This window comes from Brachypodium distachyon, chromosome 3 (assembly GCF_000005505.3).
Source record: "Brachypodium distachyon strain Bd21 chromosome 3, Brachypodium_distachyon_v3.0, whole genome shotgun sequence".
NCBI lineage: Eukaryota > Viridiplantae > Streptophyta > Magnoliopsida > Poales > Poaceae > Brachypodium > Brachypodium distachyon.
The window spans coordinates 55,602,619-55,622,713 of NC_016133.3; the positions used below are offsets into that span (position 1 = coordinate 55,602,619).

A 20,095-nucleotide genomic window follows, 5' to 3' on the forward strand; every position below is an offset into this window, starting at 1 on the left:
CAAGGAGTACATGTCGGAAGATCACGGAAACAAATTAGCGGGAGATCACCAGGATGGATCATGGAGGCAAGCAGAGGATTGGGTTCTGAATTGGACTCGCGTCGAGACGGGGGGAGACCTCGCCACTGAAATGGGGCCGGCGATCGAGCTCCGGGTGGAGGGAGTGTGCGGTGAGGGCTTAGCGTTCTCTGGTGCCGCGTGGAGAGCAGGAGCGCCAGACGGAAGAGGCGAGGAGGGCCTTCCCGGTGCCGGAGAAGAGACCTCCAGCCTTCGACCATGTCGCAGCTCTCGTTTGGCTGCAGAGTTGAGATGGGCTTTCTATATGGGCTACCCTTTGGAAGCCCATGTGTTGCCTTTTTCCAGTTTTCGGGCCTTCCTGCGCCATAAGGCCTTTATTCCGCCACAAAACTTTATTCCTCCTTTTCTCTTTCTCTGAACAAGGGCCTTCCCTCTCCTCAATAAAAGGGCCTGCTCAATATTTGATCTGTTAACAAAATACCTTGCAGATTTTTCTTAACGGGAAATCTATTTTCCAGCAGGCTGGAGAACTGCCTTGCGCGCGGACGCGCTCCGTGACGTCCGATCCGCAGCGGACGAATATCCACTTTCCTGTTTCTTTTTTCCTTCATCTCCTTCTATCTCAAATCTCGCTCGCGAGTTTCTTCCTTTCTCCCGTCTCTACAGCCACCTTCCCCACACCTCCTCTCGCCTTAACCTCCCCAGGCGCCATGGCGAGGAGAGGCGCAGCCGTGCGGGGATCGCCACGCGTTGGTCCTGAACGTTGTCTTCTTCTTCACCTTCTCCGACGCATGTGGCTGCCACTGTGATGGCTCCTGCCCTAGGCCCGGTGGCGGAGGAGGAGGAGGTTGCGGCGGCGGGCCAAGCGGAGGTTGCGGCGGCAGCAAAACGGCGGATCGGGCAGAGGAGGATCCAGCGACGACGGCCGGCTAGGAGGAGGAGGCAGAGGAGGTCAGTGCCCGATCGACGCGCTGAAGTTGGGGGTGTGCGCGCGCGTGGTGAACGGGCTGATAAACCTAGAGCTGGAGACGCCGACCAAGAAGACCTGTTGCGCGCTCATACAGGGCCTGCTGGACATGGAGGCCGTCATGTGCCTCTGCACGGCGTTGCGCGCACACATCCTGGGCATCCATCCGGTGCTACGCGCATACATCCTGTGCATCAATCTCAAGTTCTCCACATGCCCGTCGACCTCTCTCTCCTAGTCAACTACTGCGGCAAGAGTGTCCCCGGAGGTTTCTAGTGCCCATGATCATCGATCATCCATTCTTTCCTTAATGATCGATCAGTGACTCGCCATACAACGCCGCACGCCGTGGCGTCCGGCGCAACATCGACGGAGAGGTGCCACAGCCGGATGCACCAACAGAAGTTCCCTGGGTAGGCATGTAGCTCTGTGTCAAGCAACAACTCTTCATCCACACACTCTAGGGACCGGCACAACATCGGCAACTGCTACATCGCGTGTGGGATGGGTGTAGCTAGCTTCTTGGCGGCTTATGCAGTTACCGCATTAAAGCATATACAGTTACCCAGCTCTCCAGATTAGAGTAACCACCATTTCGCTAATGTAGTTACCCAACACTTAAAGGTATAGTTACCATCATATTACTTATGGAGGTACCAGGTGTTTGTGTCAAAGTTACCACCTGCCATCATAAAAATGATATATTTGCCAAACATTATAGTTATCAGCATGGTATGTATGTAGTTATCCAGTGTCCATGATAGAGCTACCATCATTTCGCAAATGTAGTTACCCAACATTTAAGGGTACAGTAGTCATATTACTTATGAAGTTACCCGTTGTTTGGTTCAAAGTTACCACCTATCATCACAAAAATGATTTAGTTGCCAAACATTATAGTTACCAGCGTGGTACCTATACAGTTACCACAAAATTGTTCATGTTACAGTTATCACTATTGCACCGATGTAGTTACCAAGTGAGAGATCTAGTGTTTTGAACCCAGTAACTACACTTGAAAAAGCTTGGTAACTGCTATATTTGCCTGTTGGTAACTTCTGGGTTTGAAAAAATTGAGCCAAACATATTGTATGTACTTGTGAATAATCTGGTTATCAGTTGGTAATTTATGATCTCAAATGAATTCGCCGAATCATCCAATTTTCAGCCAATGAATAAGTGTGAATGGTTAGTTAACTCGATCACTTATGGGTCGATAATATTTGAACTTGAATAAAGTGGCGTGCAACCATATCAAAATGAATTCTCCATTCATTTAGGTTACAGTTACCATCATGAAACTCATGTAGTCATCCAACCGTTTAAGTTACAATTACCATCACGACACTCATTTAGTTATCGAACCGTTTAGGTTACAGTTACCATCACGACACTCAGGTAATTATCCAGTCGTTTAAGTTACATTTATCATCATGACTTTCATGTAGTTAACCAGTCGCTTAGGTTAGAGTTACCATCTTGACACTCATGTAGTTATCTAGTCGTTTAGGTTACAGTTATCATCATGATACACATTAGTTATCCAGTCGTTTAGGTTACATTTTACCATCGTGACACTCATGTGGTTATCTAGCCGCTTAGCTTATAGTTATCATCTTGTCGGTGATATAGCTATCCAGCTATCTAGGTTTCAGTTACCACCATATCACTAAAATAGTTATCCAGGTTCTTGGGTGAAAGTTACCGCTTGCATCATGCACTGATATAGTTAACTAGGTTTTGTGTTACAATTACTAATGGATTGTTACTAATGTGGTATTCATGTAGTTACTCACTATGGCACTCCTGTAGTTAATATGATGTTCATGTTACTGTTCATGACCATGGCACTGTTGTAATTATCAAGATATCCAAGTTACCTTGGTGTTCAAGTGATATAGTTTTTGAAGCGGGGTAACTACTTGTGCCAAGGTTTGGTAACTCACGTGTTGGTCCTTGGTAGCTTTTGAGTTCGAAAAAAAGTTGTCGAAACATACCCAAGTGAGATCTAATTTTGAAGCCCTCGTTATGACGAACTCAACGGTGAAAATGGATCGTAAATCCGTTGTGCCATCTGAGAGATAACACATTTTAAATTTTCGGATATAGAAAGAATCTTGACTGACAGGAGCATCTCATTCTTGTTGTTTTCTTGCATGCATGCAAGGGGTTTCTGTTGTGCGGCTCGCTCGGGCTCACGTCGAAACCAGAACATTTTAAATGGATCGCTAGAAACGGAATGGGCTCGCCTCATGCGCTTCCGCGCACTCGGCTCGCGGGATCAATCTGGACGGAGCGTACCGCTGCTACGCTAACGGCCATACGGCTGCCACATAGCACAATCCTTTTCTTAAAAGAACATGCTACTACAGAATTCTAAACACAGCTACAAGACATAGGACTCCCCCACCTCCAGGCGCCAAGGGGGTGGATAGAGGCTAGGGGAGCCGGGGATTCCTAGGAGCGTCGTGTTTTCAATAAACAGACACCAATTTACAGAGATTTATAAACAAAGTAAATGTACTTAGTTCCATGGACCAAATAGTATGTCTTTATTTTTAAAAATATGTTCAAAAAATATGTTCAAGAAATAAGGTTCTTTTTCTTTATGCTATATGATTTTTCTTATAAAAATGATTTGATATCAACAATATGGTAAGCAACACTACAGCAGTGACCAAGCAAGCTCTTGAGCTGAAATGATGGTGAGGGGCCACATGCACAATTTCCAAGGCATCTGTTCATCATATCCCTTCTCACTTGTCATCTTTTCTTCCAACCTTTTCTGCTTGGAACAATAGTATTGTTTTTATTATCATTTCCTCCAATTATAACTCTTGGAAAAGCCTTCTTAGCTTCTTTTGGTCCAAGACTGCACCAAAGCAACTGCACACTCACAGAAAAAGGTGCCAGTTTCAATTTCCTTTTCCCATCACTTCTGTATGGTTAGGGATTAGTGCTAAAGTTGTCTGTGATTAGTGGGGTCTAATTACTCTCAAGTGCCATAATAGGTATGCCTTTCGTGCATACCATTGTTTGACCAATGACCAGCTTCTTGACCAGTTGAATCCAAACATATTCCCTATTATTTGATAATACTACTAGTACTTACAAAACACAAAGGGACAAAGCAAACAAAACTAATGAAATTGGCTTCAACTTTAAGAGACAATCCCTTTGTATTCTTCAATTTTTGTTATTCAGTACATTGACTGATATAAACTTCTTGAAGGTGGCTAACACACTGGAAACTCTCCTTAACTTTCTTCTTCAGGTCCACAAAAATAGAAGTTGCTAGTTACCTCTTCATCTTCAGATACTGGTAAGGACAAAACTTCAGCCAGTACTGTTAATTAGGACCACCTAATCACTAGTGACTAAGCATCCTAGCCTCCTAGGCCACCTAACCATGTGTGTAGTGTATCACCTTACTCTAACCCACATTAATCACGCGTTAAATCTACAGCTTTGCTCCAATCGATAAAGAGGAGGGATCACAAAAGTCACTGCCCTATGCAGATTGTTAAATCAGCTGTGCTTCGGCTTGCTTGCAAGCAGACTCCAGATTTTGTAGCAACCTCTGCTTCTGAATTAAGTAAACAGTGAGCTCATGTGCAGGTTCTTGCTTGCTTGACTGCAGCAGCTTTTGATGACCTGCAACAGTAGTTAGCTGCTCATTGGCTAGAAGTTTTGCTCTTAGGCCATTTTCAATGGCAAGCTGATACTAATTCTCATTTCTCTCATTTTTTTTATTCTCTTCTTTTTACTAATGGGACCACATGTCATTTTTTTTTCATTTTTGGTACCCGTGCATGAGCTGTTACTTCCGCAAGCAACTAGTACTGTCTTTTTCTATCCATCTCTCCTCCATATAGGACTAGTAATGGCTCAGTACCCCTTGCTGAAGATGCCCTTAGTAGCTATTAGCTTCGAACATGTAATAGTTAATTAGCCTTTTGTAATGGATGGAGATGAATTTGCATAATCCCAAGATGCTAGTTCTGCAGAACCTATTTGTAGCAGTAGCACTGTTCTTATCTGATGACTAAACTAAATTATTGCAGATGTCAGTCGTATTTGGCATATCTATCTCAATTATTGCCAGTAGAATGTCTAACCATTCCCATGGAGTTGTACTAACTAGTAACTGTACTATTTCTTTAGTGCTCTAGCTCAATGTGGTAGCATTGTTCTATTTGGAGTGCTATCTACACTACTTAGTTTCCTTTGGGATAACAACAAAACTGTACTGCTACTGCTACTAGCAGGAGCAAATTAATTACTATCAGTGGTTAACTTGGTCAATCACCCAGCTACAGTCAATTCTACCAAGAAATTAATCAACCGTGCATTGGGATCAGTGACCTCTCACACCGTGTTTCTGTTTGTGTGCATTCCTGCATGCATGAGTGGTTAAGGTCAACATTTGTGCAGAACATCAAGTGAATGGGACCAAAAGTAAACGTGTTGCTGAGCGGCTGAGGAGTTCAAACCTGTCCTTCAACAGGGGGACAGTCTTGTTCATAGCATGAAAAACTAGGATTATCAGCAGCTAGTCTATGAATTTATAGAAGCCTAGCTATGAATATATACAAGTGATTTTAGGGTCTCTAGAGAGGGGAAACTTGTTGGCAACACAAAGTTGTGTACTAATCCTATTACTGGTAATAACTCTTCCTTCAGCTTTTTGGGATGCATTATCAACTTGTACTCCAACAGAAATCCAAACTATTTTCAAATGTGTGCTGACTGCTGACAATATTCCCCAAATCATGACAGATTCAGATAGAACTATTTATCCTGCTACCCTGTGAGGGACAAGGCCACCATTAATTAACTTATGCATCAAATGAGGAGAAATTCAAATCGCATGATCTTCATCGAAGACATGCTTGCACAGAAGATTAGGATATAATAATCTGTTCGCAAGAGCAGCTCGGCAACAGTACAGAAGTTTCTAGTGTGGTTTACACTTTTTACTCCATCTGAAAACTCAGTTTCTTTCAGACGTACGTCTTGCTGCAACCTAAATCTCTCAGACTTTGTGCCTGATCAATTGATCATTCCACAAGATTGAGTCCACTAGGCTGGTCAGCATCAAGATTACACTTAGAGGATAGAGTTCTATTGCTCGAAACCTGCTACTAGTAATATTATTATTTAGCACTAGTACATACTCTAACATATATATAACTTGTAGGATCAGAATTAACACTGATAAAAACTTTCAGTACAAGTTAATTAATTCCATCCCCTTCATTTCCATTCTAGCCTGATATCTCGCGGCGATTGATCGATTCCATTAGCAGCTAGTAGCCCGAGCCCCGAGATCGGTCGATCGCTCATCGAAGCATGCCAGTTTGATCCGTCCTTCTAGAAGCCGGAGTAGTTCGGGCTTCTCATCATGGCCTGGGCCAGGTACTGGAGCTCCCCACCATCGACCTTGCTGCAATGCTGCTGCATGGACGACATGGGTGTGACGCCGTCGCCGCCCATGAGCTCCGGCAGAGTTGCGGCACCTCCGAAGCCGCTGCCTTCCTGCTGCCGGAGCAGCGCGCTGATGCTGCTGGCGCTGTCCGGCCACTGGTGGTGGTGGTGGTGCTGCTGGCTGATCAGGCTCGCGGCCGGTGAGGTGCTCTGGATGCCGCACGCCAGCTGCGCCTTGGCCTGCATCAGCTGCGCCTGCAGGATCGCCACCTGCACGATAAGGCACAAAGCAAAATCAGCAAAAGAAATCAACAAGAGAGCACGCATGCGCGTGTCAATGTCGGATTGATCTTGATCGATGATGATGAAGAAGAATTGGTTGTATCATGTATGTACCTGTTGCTGGAGGGCGAAGATCTGGGCGACGCAGCCGTATACGGGGTCGCGGAGGCGGGACTGGGCCTCGAAGGTGATGGTGACGACGGCCTCGCAGCGCTCGGCGGCGGGGAGGTGCGCCAGGAGCTTGGCGGCGTTGCTGGCGCCGAACACCTTGTGGATCGCCGCGAACCGCGACGCGCCGTGCTCCGAGCTGAAGTAGGGCGCGAAGACACACTCCGCCACGCACCGCCGCCGCAGGAACTTGCACGCCCCACACGGCGACCCCGCTCCCGCCGCCCCCACGCCGCCGGCACCCGCAGCCATGATATCGAGCTAGCTAGCTGCTTGCACACTGACGAGGAAGAAGAAGCTGTGTTGCTCTGCTGCACTAGCTCTGATTGCGTAGCTAGCTTGTGTGTGCAGGGCGGGTGCGGGGTGAGATGGAATGGGTATTTATAGAGGGATATGATGGTGAAGGAGGAGAAGATGAGGAAGAAGAAGGGAGGAGAGTTATGATGGACAAGTAGGGCAGGGTTTGTCTGGTTCAAAGGGAGCATATGCAAAGGATGGTGGCAAAAAAGAAGAAGAAGGGAGCAAACGTGTTAGTGCTGTGTTGAATAGTACAGGGACACGGCCGGCCAGCCGGATTGTGTCAAATTACCTTAAACTAATTAGCTTATGAAATGGGTAAAATGTGCATGCTTGCCATGTCCGTCCATGTGATGTGCTTCTGTATAATGTTTTTCATATCTGGTTTGTCAGTTGAAGGCTAATATGAAATGCACGGTGGAACAACAAAGGGGTCATCGATCTATCTCTGGTCAATCTTGCATTTGAAAAAAAAGCACTTTCGTATTTGTAAATTCAGGGGAGTGTTTGTGGCACGTACCTACGTGTTGTGTTGGACTGGGGTGGCTTAAACAAAGCATTTCGCGCCGAACGAACCAACGGCCGCACTTTGCATGGTCCATCCGTGAACGCCACTATACTCCACAATCGCCTCCCTCTGTCCTCCTCCACACCTCTATATATGTATGGATTTATCCGGTAGATCAAAAAATGTCCCAGACTGATGCTAAACAACTTGTACTAGTAGTACCAACTAATTATAAGCTCTTAACAGAAGAGTTTTATTCATGTGTAAATGCGTTAAAAAAAGATAACGAAACAACATTGGGTCACGCTTCTTTTCGTTTGTCTCTTGCATTGCATTGCTCTGTTTCCTGTCCTTCGGTTTCAGACTCAGAGGCCGATCAGCCATCTCGTTTTCTGCAATGGACACCTTGGCTTCCTCCAGTCCATCCTGGTCATCTTCTCTGAGAACGAGACACCGATGAGACGAGAACACGCAACATTTATTACTAGTATTATCTCAGTCAGCAGCAACCAAAAACACCAACCGCATTCACACAGCAAAGTCGCACGCACGCACGCACGCACGCACGGGCACCCAAGAACTCCGTGCAAAAGATTGCGAGCCAGGTGAGATCACACGAATGGAGATCATACAGGAATGCCAATGTCAACGTATAAACCACACGCTTGCCGTTGCATCGTCTTCATCAGTCAACCACTCACATGAATGCGTGGACGCCAGCCAAGAAGACTTCAGGTGAATGCCGTCGTTGTGGAAAATAAGTTGTCCTCTCCAGGAAGGTGGCAGAACAGTCCGGTTTTCTCTATCTCTCCAGGTGGACGAACAATGAGTCGTCGCCGTCATACCGTGGTTCGTGGGGGTGGCATGCCAACTTACCCGAGCCACTGCGTCGCTCGACGGTCGCCCGCGCCACCAACGGCGCGGCGGATGCTGATCTTCTCATGGGAGTACTTCTCCTGGAGGCGCTCGAAGGCGTTCACGTCCAGCTTCCCGCTTGCCGACTTGCCCTGCTTCCGCCGGATCTGCTGCTCCTTGATCGAGTTCCACAGCTTCTCCACGGCGTCCCTCTGACGCCTCGTGAACCGGCCCGTGTTGTCGTACGCGTGCCTGCCAAGGATGTCGATGGTGGTCTGCGTCCTGACAAGCCAGAGAGAAGTTAGAAAAGCGAATGAAACGATTAGTGCATGGATGTGGCATATGTCAAAGAGCTCACCATGGTATCCTGTAGCGCCGTGCAGCTATTTCTAGACATTTCAAGAGGGCTTCCCGCTGTGACCTCAGAAAACTCTTTGACTCCTCGTCTGCTTTCCTGTTCAGAGCTTCAACCGCCTTCTCTCGAGCCCTCTCGGATTTCTTCGACTTGTGCTCAAGGAGATCATCTAGACCAAAAGGATCAGATGATTCTTCTACTGAGTTGAACGCTGCAGCATGTGTGCTGCTATCATCTGGCAGAGAGGTTGAAACCACACTTTGCACCTTATTATCATCTGCTTTATTCTCCATGGTGCCGGATTGGCTTTCAGCAACTGAAAGTGCTGCTGCTTCATCAGTATCGTCATCCATTGTCGCTACTGGCAGGGCTGAGATGGCATCCTTGATCTTTCCTACAGCCTTTGAGAACTACAGAAAACCACAAGTACATTAGTCAGCATTGCATAAGACCTTCTGGTAAATGAGATTTCTCAAGGAACAATCAGGATATGAACATATACATATTTGATACTTGAGTTGACAAAATAAGCAATATCGTCGTCTCACACAGCACACTTACAACAAAACTGTCATCAGTACAAAGATCATTAGCCACCACCGCGTGAAACACCCATATATCAAAGTGATTCTTCTGCTGTTGGTTGAAACACTGCACATTAACAAGTTGTAAGTACATTCTATAATGGCTGAACAGAACTACACAGAAAGGCCGAAAGCTATGACTTTGCCACAATTTGTTTAAAAAATAGTAGAAACTTCACCTCCCTTACACCCTGAGCAGCATTAAACAATGCCTGGTAATCAGCACGTACAGAAGGTTCATTACAGGCTCCCGGTTTTGACATTGCGGCCTCTAATATAGCAAAGAAGTGTCCGATTGTCTCTGGCTTGACACTTCCAGCCTCAATAAGCTGTAGAGCTAGCTTTGATGCCTTGCTGAATTTTGAAGGATTCCCAATGTGTGAAGTTATCTTCTGCATAGCTTCAATGATTTGCATTTCTGATGCATCCACAGTAGTTCTGAATCGTAGGCGTTTCTCAGGAACTGCAAGAAAATATAGATGCTAGCACATGACAACGTAGCAAGTAACTGTTGTTTCTGGCAAATTCGGATAGAAAAGACCATAACAAAAGGACAGGTTACTTGTAAACTATCAACAAAACATGTGGAAAACAGCTGGATGGACTAGAACTTTCAGGCAAGTGGTATCTTGCCACAGGCACAGAGCTAGACATTCAATGCTAGCACTGCTGCACAACTTTGATGTAAGACAAGAATATAAGAAGGCCAAGTTCTTACGGTTTCACTTTTTGTAGCTGCTAGACATTGGAATCACTGGTTAGAAGTGTCATCCAATTCAGAATATATCAGCTTTAACTAACCTAGTGAAAAATGGACCTTTACTACTCCATAAGTCTAGCAAACAACACACAGAAAAATCCAGTGAACAAGGTTCGCAATTGGTACATGGCATTATCTTTACCAAGATCCACAATAGCCCCAATTGAGTTACTTCAAGAAATAGCAAATACTGGAAGCAAGCAAAAAAAAAAGAAGCTAAATCATGCTTAAAAGACTCGGACCTCCACAACTCATCTAAAGTTCTAAATCATGTTCAGATTCCTATCCTTTTTTGCCAGTGAACTAATTAAGCATCTCTTACATGCCAGCTTGCGGTGTGTTCCAAGTTTGCCTCTACTGTTAAACCTACAGCGTACATAAGACGTCAGGTTATTAGCCTGGCAAAACAAGCTACTACAACCATCTGAGTCTCCCATAATTCCTACAGTAGTTGCATCGGTTTTCAGTCTAGCTCTGCGACAGGTTCAAGAAATTTGCTGAACTAATCTGTTCTAGCCGGTGCGGTCACTAATTCAAACACATTTTTTTCTCTCCTGAACTCATTCTGGTACTGTGGTAAATTAGAAACAGGAAACCCTAGTCCCGACCTAGAAATCGCCTCCTATTGACAAAACTCGCATCTCGAGCAGGGCCCCAGACTCCCAAGCAGGTGGAAGCAAGCAAGCAAGTGGAAAGGAGAGCAGGCGGCGGAGATAGAGATCTCACCGCGGCCTTCGTCTGCGGCATCGGCGGGTGCGGCTGTGACGGCGGGTGAGGAGGTAGCGTCCGACGAGGAAGAGGGCTTGTCACGCTTGAGGGCGCTCTTCAGCGCGGAAGGCCTGGGCACCGGCGGCGCAGGAGGAGGCGGAGGCGACGTTGGGGAGGCCGCACGGTCTTCGCCGGCGGCCGCCGCCGCGGCGGTGGCTGGCGGAGGCAGGCCTTCGAAGAGGTCGTTGGACGCCATGGAATTGTCTTTTCTCTCTCGAGGGGGATGGTCTTCTCAATTTGATTCTTCGGCTTTTTTTGGGCCGTTAAATAAGATAAAAACTCGGCAGGGAACGAATTTGCGAATTGTAGCCCGGCCCAGCAGGTAGCAGATGTGTGAGCCCACAAACCATTGCATGGACTCATGGAGGATAGATTTCCAGGAGGAAAAAAACTTGTTATCATTTTAAAACATTTTTTGTTCTAAAATAATTTAAAACATTTTTTATGCTCAAAATAATAAAATTTTCTTTACGTACGTAGCACCATTTTTAAACTTGAAACAGATATAGTCCCACTTTTGGTTTCAGTTTTCTTTCTTAAAGTAATCGAAGCCTTTTTTTGTTAATGGCGGATGCTTAGCTTGAAACTGACTGCAATTGCTTTCTCAATTACAATTCTAGTATCCTTTGCTCCTAGATTGTCCAAACTGAACATTTTTCTCGTTGCATCTCCACTCTCCGTAGCTACACGGTCAACCAGTGAACACTAATTTGAACCCAGCATGCTACTACATTACTATTAGTTGGATAAGAAACTTGCGAAAATAATAATACTCCTATTTACATATTTCCCTTTAATCTGGCTAGGAAACTAAGCTTGAATTTCTGTGGTTTGACAGAACTGTTTAAAAAAAAAAGAGGTTGTAATGACGATCAGAAAATTGCATATATAGGAAAGGGCAGTTTAGTACAATCATTAATGGAAAGAGGCATCACCATCACACTGGTTACAGCTCAGCCGATAATTTAAGTCCTTCGCCACTTCAGGTTTCATCCGTTCATACATTTCCACTCCACTGTAAAATGGAGCAGAGCAACTCATCGCTATATGTAATTTACTAGTACAGTGACCGTGCGTTGCCACGACCTCTTAAACATGTGTACGCGAAAATTCATGTTTATACAAAACATGACAATATAATTGGACATTCAATCAAAATGATCTCGGGGCCTAGCAGCCGTGGCCACGAACATGGCACCCAGTCCAAGCCGCCCGCCGGCTGTGGCTGGCGTCAGAAGAAGATCACGGAGCACATGGTGGCGCAGTGCACGAGAAACCGCGCGGCGGTGGATAGCGCCGGTCAGCCCTGGACCCCTTTGCTCGTCTCTTGCACGGGAATCTAATCCAGCGCCGACGCTTATCCAGAGCGGTCACCGCAGGGAGGTGCTGCACGGGCAGTTGAGTCAGCGGTGGCGGCCCGGGAATGCAGCGTTGTGGGAATAGAAAAAGGAAGATTCGATGGAGTGTAAGGAGACACGGAAAATCAGGACAGACATGGAAATTGATGCATGACGGACGACGACGAAGAAAATCTTCTGGCTTTTAGGCAAAGAAAAGATTCGATGGAGTGCAAGGAGACACGAAAATCAGGATAGGCATGGAAATTGATGCATGGCGGACGACGACGAAGGAAACCTTCCTATTTTTATTATTAGGGATAGGGATTAGGGATAGATAGATGAGTTCTTCATGCTGGTCTGAGATGTGTTAATAAAATGACAGCATGGAACAGTAACATTCTCTAACAAAATGAATGACAGTGTGTGTAGGTCAGTTTGGCAGTAGATGTTGCCAATCTTTAGCTGGGCTCAGGATTCCTGGTGCACCTGAGGAGTCTGGAGGAAAAGAAACTGCATTGCAAAACTACACAGGTTAATATTTTCTTGAAAATGAACGATCTTCATAAAATTTACTTTTGTTTATCCGGGCCAGGTGCGTTACCTCGAATGACTTCCCTGATCTCTCGTACTCAAGCATGCTAAGAGCTACTTCACAGCTCTGGGAGACTATGGGCTCGGGGTCCTTGGCAAATTCCTCCAGAAGTGCAATGCTTTCTTGATCTACAGCAAGAGACCATAATCTCAGGGGACACTGAACCATATATGTCCATGGACTGGAGAATTAAATACATTCTGGCAGAACATGTGGTATTAGTTACCTGCAATTGAACCAAGGGCCTCGGCAGCTTCATGCCTGACCATTGGGTGCTCGTCAACATTCTTCAGAACTCCTGAAAGTGCATCTGACGCAGCTTTCTTTTGCAGCTGACCAAGCACATAAGCGACCTGCAATACAATAGAAGAAAAAATTGTATTATACTGGAGAAAACCATGGGCACCAAAGACATTAAATGGTTATGTTACAGAAAAGAATTTCTTTGTGATCATTGTTACTACAAAATTGAGAAGATGCACAGGAATAGTTTTGCTCTATTCATCTCTGTACTTTAGCAAGATAGGCATTATTAATTTATAAGATTCCATCTTAACATAATATATGCTTGTGGGAAAACCGCAAAACATATATTCGTTGGTTAAAGTTCAATCAAACCTCATGGCGTAGAAGAGCACTTTTGACACCTAAAGCTTCAACAATAGTAGAAACAGCATAATCACCACCATCATTCCTAAGCGCAAAAAGAGCTGCATAACGTTCATACATGTTTTCTTGCTCGTTGAGGAGAAGCTCCCTGAAAAATCCACCATGCCAGTAATATTAAGACGATCCATACTGAAGGCAATGAACACATAGAGAACTGTCTTGCAAGACATACCTTAGTTGTTCTACTGAAAGTCCTTCCTTGGCAGGCATTGCTGGATCAACTGATAGATAAGGCGAAATTGTTGTGCTTTCGGCGCCACTAGCACTTGTCTGCTCTTTAATCCGTCTAAGAGCCAATTCGCATGTTTCTTGCACCTCAACAGCAGGATCAGATGCTAGACTCTCTTTCAACAGGGAAATGCTCTTCTCCAGGCCAATAGCTCCAAGGGCTTCAGCAGCCTGATTAATAAACATATACAGCTTCTCAAATAGATAGTAAACCAATAGAGACAACAGGTAACATTAAATTATGCGACCGTAACTACCTCATGGCGAACAATTGGATGCAGTGAAAGATCTTTGAGAACTGCCTCTAGTGCAGGGATAGCCTCAGCATCCTGCATTTGTCCAAGTGCAAATGCAGCCTCATGGGCAAGCAAGTTAGAAGAATCCCTTGCAGCTGAGCATTGAGGAAAATAAGTCAGATTTTCTTAAGCCCTTTTTTCCAGTACAGATTTGTCAGTAATAGATTAACAAAACATTAATACACGATTAGAGCTAGGAGCTTCGTCGGACCAGCTGGTTCTAAAAGAAACCTGAAGTAAATTATAATAATCTAACAATTAAGCAAAATGATCGAGTAAACCCCAACGTACTACATGGAACCTTGAGCAAATCATCATGTATACATGGCAATAGATAAATAACCTAGAGATAGAAAGCTAGACAAAATCTAAGGACAGGCAACAGCCTAGGATCAGTGATTCATTAAAAAGGCATGTGCTAGCCCCAGGAAATTAACAAGCAGAACCTCCCAGGTCTAAACTTAATAAATAGGGCCAACCAAAATTAGCACCACACAACATTGTCAGAAGCTTCATATAACTAAATTAATGGAAACATGAATTCTTTCAAAAAAAATATCAACTAGTCAAATGAACTGGAGTACCAAATTTCATGGAGGATGATCCAAAACAACCTATATTAGCACAGAATCAACTAACACAGGCTCACCACATCTATAACCAATCGGCGGGAAGAAGCTATGAACAGATAAAGTTCACTATGGAGCTACTAACAGATTAAGTTCAATACTAAGCAAGCAACTAAAAGATTGAAGTTCAGCACAACCAACAGCTGAGGTCCAAAACTAAATAGCACTCAACTGGGCAAAAAACAAGGCAACTCTTGTAAAAAAAAAACAAAAAAAAAACAAGGCAACCATGTTGAGCAAGTGTCAGTACTTCTAGCATAAAATTAGTGAACTACAGAATTATAGCCACGATCTGTACTTAATTAGTTCCAGGCGATACTGGAGATCCCGAATTTTTTCTCGCTGAAACTAAGCATGAAAGCTACTGAAACTTTACTACTTCCCTGCAGCAGAACCTAAGGAAGAAAGCCACTAACCACAGGAGCGTAGCAACCGTCAATAAACAGGGGGCGAATCGATGATACCTTGGAGGAGGGCGCAGCGAGGGGCGTCCCCGCGGAGGTTGCGGAGGGAGAAGAGCGTGCGGAATCGCTCGGCGATGGGCTGCGCTGCGTCCAGCAGCCGCTCGCAGAGGAACCGCTCCATCTCCGGGGACGACTGGAACGCGCCAGGAGCTGCCTCCATCGCCGCCGGCGACTCCGTCGAATCGGATGGCATGGCGATGCTCGCGCTGCTGCTCCCGGCGGCGGCTGTGAAGAGAAGGAGAAGAAAAGGAAGTGCGCGTTAACTCGACGCCACATCACGGTTCCCGCGCAATCTCAGCCGTCCGATCCGGGAAAGACACGTCACGCTCCTCTCCATGTCTCCAGATCCAGAGGAAGAGAGTTACTGACTCTCACTGTCAGTGGGCCCTGACCGAGGGCCTGGGCCTACGTGGCAGTTGCATACTACTGCTGCTTGTAAATCTGCTTCTCCTCCCTGCCATTCTTCCCCCTCTCGCGAAGAATCCCGCACAAGCCAGCGCGAAGCGAAGCGAGCCACCCCCACCACCACAAATTCCCGCGGATCCGACGAGAAATCGAAAGGTAGAATCGCCCCCAGATCCACCGCGGATCAATCCGCATCTCTCTGTTCCTTTTTTGTGCGTGTGTGATTTGTCCTGGTGTTTTTGACGTCTGTGTTGCTTGGTTTCTGATCGGGGTTCGTGCAGGGCAGGGCGGCCGTGGATTTGAGTCGCGACGGCGACCGCCATGAACGCGAGGGGGTAAGATTCTGTGCACTGCTTTGCTGCATGTACTGAGCTCTGCAATTTGGGCGCTGGTGAAGGGGGGTTAGGGTTCACGGGTGCGTGCGAGATGTGTTGTTGGGGTGAGGCCGTTTCTGACTTGATTTGACTAACTCCGGTGATCACTTGACTTTAGAAGAAAAAAAAAGCTGGTGATCACTTGTGTTAATGCTGTGCCGTGAGATAGAATTCCCATGCAGTTTGTGGAATTGTTTCAGCGATACATAATGTTCGTTGGGAGCTTAGGATTATGGTGATTCGTTGTTATTGAGCCTCGTGCTGTTTGAGGGTTTAGGTTCCGGTAATTTGTTAGATCACTGGATACGGTGGTACGGCGTGAATTCGATGGGGTTCCTGGTGATACTCTTGCCGACTGACTAGTTACCACTAGCAGCTCAATGTCCTAGTTGTGCCTGTATTTATTTTGATCTGAAATGCATCCATAGGCGACAACTTTTGTTGAATTGTTGGAACCAGATCTATGTGTTTTCGCTAACCAGCTTTGGTCCATGTCTTCAAATATTTCTTTGAGTTAAAAGATTGATATGCTGAAGGTAGCTTTGCAAATGAGCTCCTGTTGAAGATTTTGAAACCATTTTGCATGAGAGGAGCACAGAGGACAGTTCCACTAAATCTGCAATTAGAATTAGTAGACATTGGTGACATACTGACATGGGATTAGTTACAAACCCTCCCATCAGATCAGTGAACTAAGACTAACATTATTTCAATTTCCATTTCGCCTACTGAGTAAAATGATACTTATAGGTTATAGCAACATAAAGCCTGTGACGCAAGTGGTAGAATTTTTGTATCGTGTACATTCTTGCATTGCATACTTACTGCAAACTGTTACGATACTGTATGAAGATAACATGCCATTACTCACTTAGTCTTGTTGGAAAAACGGAAGATATTTTAAATGGCATCTCCTTGTAGAAATGAATATGTGGAGAACAAAAGGCATGGTACACTCAACCTTATGCATGATCGCAATCACAAAAATCTTGTTATTGTTGCTCAAGCTCTTCATTTTAGTTGTGTTAAACACTGGACATGGACATGTACAAGGAAGCTGAGAAACATAAAGGAGCAAAAGACCTATTGAAAGAAAAGCTTACTTCCATTTAATGCTGACATTAGGTTTTGTAGATGACATGTACAACAACCAGCAACATCTATATGCTCCTATGTTGAAGTGATTCTTACTGACATGGTGAATGGTGCCAGTAACTCTCTGCCAAAAACTGTTGCATTTTTCTACACATGTTGAGGGTATCCTAGTGTTGGTCCAAAGTGGGTACCAAGGAGGCCCACATCTTGATTGACTGAATGACACGAAGTAGTGAATGGCTGAAAACAAATGCAGACGACGGGAGCGAAATTAGGGTGGGCGATATTTTATTTAGCTGTGAAGCATGAACTAGGTGCTAAACATTGTGCGACGGAGTAAATCTGCGTCCAGCCTGACGTGGCACCATATATTGCGGATGCCCTAACAAGTAAGACTCTGCTGACATAACAAGTTGTGTCAATGCCAAGTATCTTTACTCTTATAAAAGACTCAATTGCTGGCGGCAATCCGTCACACCTTTAGGTTCACCACTTCTTGTTGATTTGGCACAAATGAGAACAAATATGGATTATATATGATCTAAGATAGTAGTACAACTACAACATTCTCTTTAATTATGTAGTGTGTATGTATATTTTTTAGTTTGTAGCAACACACGGTCATTGTGCTGGTATATAGCAACATCTCTACCGTGAGCCAGCTTTGTGAGTAGATCTATACTTCATAAATAGGAGTGTGGCTCATTGTGATGCCGATAGTGTGTACATATATTTGTAGACTGTCAAAGTTTGACGTAGTGGGTTGATTTTAAGAACAGAGTATGCTCAGTTTCTTTATCTGATGCAAAATGTACATTTCCCCTCTCCACCCCTTCGATACATGTGTGTAGATGAGGGTGTATTTATAATTATTCATTTGTAAACTTGGAAATTTATAGATAATAGTCCTTTCGTATGCATGGTAATTTAGTTTGCACATGTATTTTCTGTGCCTTTTTTTTGCATGTTATATGTTTCTCTATGCACTTTTCGAACTCTGTATGGATTCTTATATGACTATTTTCTGTACTTCTCCAGCTACCGAAGCACTAGGACCGCTCTCTTCGATGGCATTGAAGAAGGTGGAATCCGAGCATCAGCTTATTCTTCACATGAGATAGATGAGCATGAGAATGAGCGAGCTATTGATGGATTGCAAGATCGAGTCAGCATTCTCAAGCGAGTAAGTGCCATGAATGATTGAACATCTGAATTTTCTATCTTTGTTTATTTGTTTATGTAAATACTTAGTGTACTAACATATATTGGTTATCTTTAAGCTGTAACACTTTGGTAAGATTGTGATTCGTGAGGAGGTATTTTTGTAGTTGTGCTTGTATGGTTTCTAAAAGGAAACTTCTTACTCTTGCAAAAAAGAAAAAACAACTTTAGGGATTGCAACTTTATCGACGGTACTAATCTAGAGATGGGATCTCTGTTAACCATGTGATTTCCTGGACCATAGTTTGAAAAATCGGTGAGGATTTAACCATAGGTTGTTGGCATGAATTTTCCCATTTAATTTGCTAGATGAGAAGGAATCTGACTAATCTTACGGGCCCTGTGAAATATGATACTCCATATACTATTTGGTTGAACTCATGGCATTTGACTGGTTTTTTCATGTAATATCGATTGTATCAACTCCTTTTGCATGTGGGAATACATTTGGTTCTAAAGTTCATAGTACTTGACAGTGAATAAGTGAGCCGTGAAGGACCCTTTTGAGTTCGATGAGCTTGGGCATTGGGGGTAGCCTGCAAAATAGACGGTGTTAGGAATGCCCAGAACATAAGATGATTCTTGTCTAACTGGCCTTCTCAGGCTGAGTTTTGTTTGTGAGACTTTCTGTAGGCATTTAGGCCTCACTAAGTTTAAATACTAGAGGTCAATAGCAGTTGCTTCGATTGTTCACGTAATTTTGCTAAAATTTATGTATCTTCGGGCTGCCAGCAGCCCCTCCAAGGCTCCAACTATTTTGATGTGCATGTTCCAGCTGTGGGAATCTTTTGCCCTGCTTATCAATTTGGAGGGATCTCCGAATAATTTTGTAGTGATGACTACTGAAGTTGTTTACTGGTTTGCAGTTGTCAGGTGATATCAATGAAGAGGTGGAAGCTCATAACCGTATGCTGGACAGAATGGTATTTTATATTCATGATGTTAACCTTTCTTCTTCAACGACCTGAATCTACTATTCTGTTATCTTATCATCATGCCTCATTCAGGGGAATGACATGGATACATCCAGGGGTTTTCTCTCAGGAACAGTGGACAAATTCAAGACGGTAAGCAGCCGGATTAACAATTTGATGTGTATCTTCTCCTCGCATTCTCCTGAGACAATTCATGTCTGCATGACATAGGTGTTCGAGACCAAATCAAGCAGGAGGATGGGAACCCTCATAGCATCTTTCGTCGCGCTTTTTATGCTAGTATACTACCTGACAAGGTGATCCCTGGGTTTGGATTCTGTCCTAGAGCTATATATGTGGAGTGGGGGTACTCAAGAACATGCAGCAATGGTCACGCCGGTCTATCCACATTGTTGTATATACTTAATCTCGCAAGACGTAAAGCAAACTATGCTGATCTGGTTGTTGCTAATTCTGCACTGTGTATGGATTACAACCCTTGCCTTACTTGCCTTCTTTTTGCCTGTTGATGTAATTACAGAACATGGAGTCAACTCTGTTGTCAATCTCAATGTCATGCACTCATGCTATATGTATGATACTAGTAACTAGCGCTAGCTTGTGTGCTTGGAAGGCTTACTACTGCTATAAAATGTCTCCAGTTCGGTTATTTTGGGGTTTGGTTTCAGTTCTTTGTTTGGGTGGCTGTGAAGTCGACACGTGCCCTGTGTCTTCGGGGACAAACCCAAATCGAAGGAATAATTCAGCTGTATCGTATAGAGTTGAAGTGCTTTTGTGAAATTTAAGACTTGCGGTCAGCGAGTCGTTTAGTCACACGATTAGTTAACAACTAAAGGCAATTACCAATGGGTGCAATTA

The 20,095-nt window shown here is 44.6% G+C and overlaps 4 protein-coding genes across 5 annotated transcripts; 1 reads left to right on the forward strand and 3 right to left on the reverse strand.

Annotated features, from left to right (window-relative positions):
- Positions 1 to 5,877: 5,877 nt before the first annotated feature.
- On the reverse strand, positions 5,878 to 7,971 carry LOC100823689 (LOB domain-containing protein 16). The gene is made up of 2 exons (XM_003572911.4): positions 6,809 to 7,971; positions 5,878 to 6,682 (listed from the first exon to the last, which is right to left on the reverse strand). Exons 1-2 carry the CDS (start codon positions 7,112 to 7,114, stop codon positions 6,359 to 6,361), a joined length of 630 nt encoding a protein of 209 aa, XP_003572959.1. The 5' UTR covers positions 7,115 to 7,971; the 3' UTR covers positions 5,878 to 6,358.
- Positions 7,972 to 8,126: 155 nt separating this feature from the next.
- Positions 8,127 to 11,223, reverse strand: LOC100839001. The gene is made up of 5 exons (XM_003570369.4): positions 10,948 to 11,223; positions 9,641 to 9,924; positions 9,439 to 9,528; positions 8,881 to 9,287; positions 8,127 to 8,804 (listed from the first exon to the last, which is right to left on the reverse strand). Exons 1-5 carry the CDS (start codon positions 11,183 to 11,185, stop codon positions 8,540 to 8,542), a joined length of 1,284 nt encoding a protein of 427 aa, XP_003570417.1. The 5' UTR covers positions 11,186 to 11,223; the 3' UTR covers positions 8,127 to 8,539.
- A 632-nt stretch (positions 11,224 to 11,855) lies between these two features.
- LOC100823998 (deoxyhypusine hydroxylase-B) lies at positions 11,856 to 15,450 on the reverse strand. Its single transcript, XM_003572912.4, has 7 exons — positions 15,208 to 15,450; positions 14,076 to 14,209; positions 13,763 to 13,989; positions 13,540 to 13,678; positions 13,148 to 13,274; positions 12,931 to 13,049; positions 11,856 to 12,839 (listed from the first exon to the last, which is right to left on the reverse strand). The coding sequence occupies exons 1-7, from the start codon at positions 15,398 to 15,400 to the stop codon at positions 12,798 to 12,800; spliced, it is 981 nt and encodes a 326-aa protein (XP_003572960.2). The 5' UTR covers positions 15,401 to 15,450; the 3' UTR covers positions 11,856 to 12,797.
- Positions 15,451 to 15,613: 163 nt separating this feature from the next.
- On the forward strand, positions 15,614 to 19,886 carry LOC100839307 (bet1-like SNARE 1-1). 2 transcript variants are annotated; one of them, XM_003570370.3, is made up of 6 exons: positions 15,614 to 15,768; positions 15,894 to 15,947; positions 18,120 to 18,264; positions 19,169 to 19,225; positions 19,310 to 19,369; positions 19,448 to 19,886. In XM_003570370.3, exons 2-6 carry the CDS (start codon positions 15,934 to 15,936, stop codon positions 19,535 to 19,537), a joined length of 366 nt encoding a protein of 121 aa, XP_003570418.1. In that variant the 5' UTR covers positions 15,614 to 15,768; positions 15,894 to 15,933; the 3' UTR covers positions 19,538 to 19,886. The 2 variants fall into 2 exon arrangements, with proteins under 2 accessions (XP_003570418.1, XP_010235986.1); XM_010237684.3 differs by having other exon boundaries at positions 15,657 to 15,768; positions 15,899 to 15,947.
- The last annotated feature ends 209 nt before the right edge of the window (positions 19,887 to 20,095 follow it).

Excerpts from the sequence above, each read along its gene's own strand:
- LOC100823689 (XM_003572911.4), bottom strand. The coding sequence starts at position 7,114 with ATGGCTGCGGGTGCCGGCGGCGTGGGGGCGGCGGGAGCGGGGTCGCCG. Across the intron at positions 6,683-6,808 it reads TCTTCGCCCTCCAGCAACAG|GTGGCGATCCTGCAGGCGCA; the intron begins GTACATACATGA and ends CTTATCGTGCAG.
- LOC100839001 (XM_003570369.4), bottom strand. The coding sequence starts at position 11,185 with ATGGCGTCCAACGACCTCTTCGAAGGCCTGCCTCCGCCAGCCACCGCC. Across the intron at positions 9,529-9,640 it reads CTGCTCAGGGTGTAAGGGAG|TGTTTCAACCAACAGCAGAA; the intron begins GTGAAGTTTCTA and ends GTTAATGTGCAG. Across the intron at positions 8,805-8,880 it reads CGGCGCTACAGGATACCATG|GACGCAGACCACCATCGACA; the intron begins GTGAGCTCTTTG and ends CTGGCTTGTCAG.
- LOC100823998 (XM_003572912.4), bottom strand. The coding sequence starts at position 15,400 with ATGCCATCCGATTCGACGGAGTCGCCGGCGGCGATGGAGGCAGCTCCT. Across the intron at positions 13,679-13,762 it reads CTTTCAGTAGAACAACTAAG|GGAGCTTCTCCTCAACGAGC; the intron begins GTATGTCTTGCA and ends TGGATTTTTCAG. Across the intron at positions 13,275-13,539 it reads GTGCTCTTCTACGCCATGAG|GTCGCTTATGTGCTTGGTCA; the intron begins GTTTGATTGAAC and ends ATTGTATTGCAG.
- LOC100839307 (XM_003570370.3), top strand. Across the intron at positions 18,265-19,168 it reads GAGTCAGCATTCTCAAGCGA|TTGTCAGGTGATATCAATGA; the intron begins GTAAGTGCCATG and ends ACTGGTTTGCAG. Across the intron at positions 19,370-19,447 it reads CAGTGGACAAATTCAAGACG|GTGTTCGAGACCAAATCAAG; the intron begins GTAAGCAGCCGG and ends TGCATGACATAG.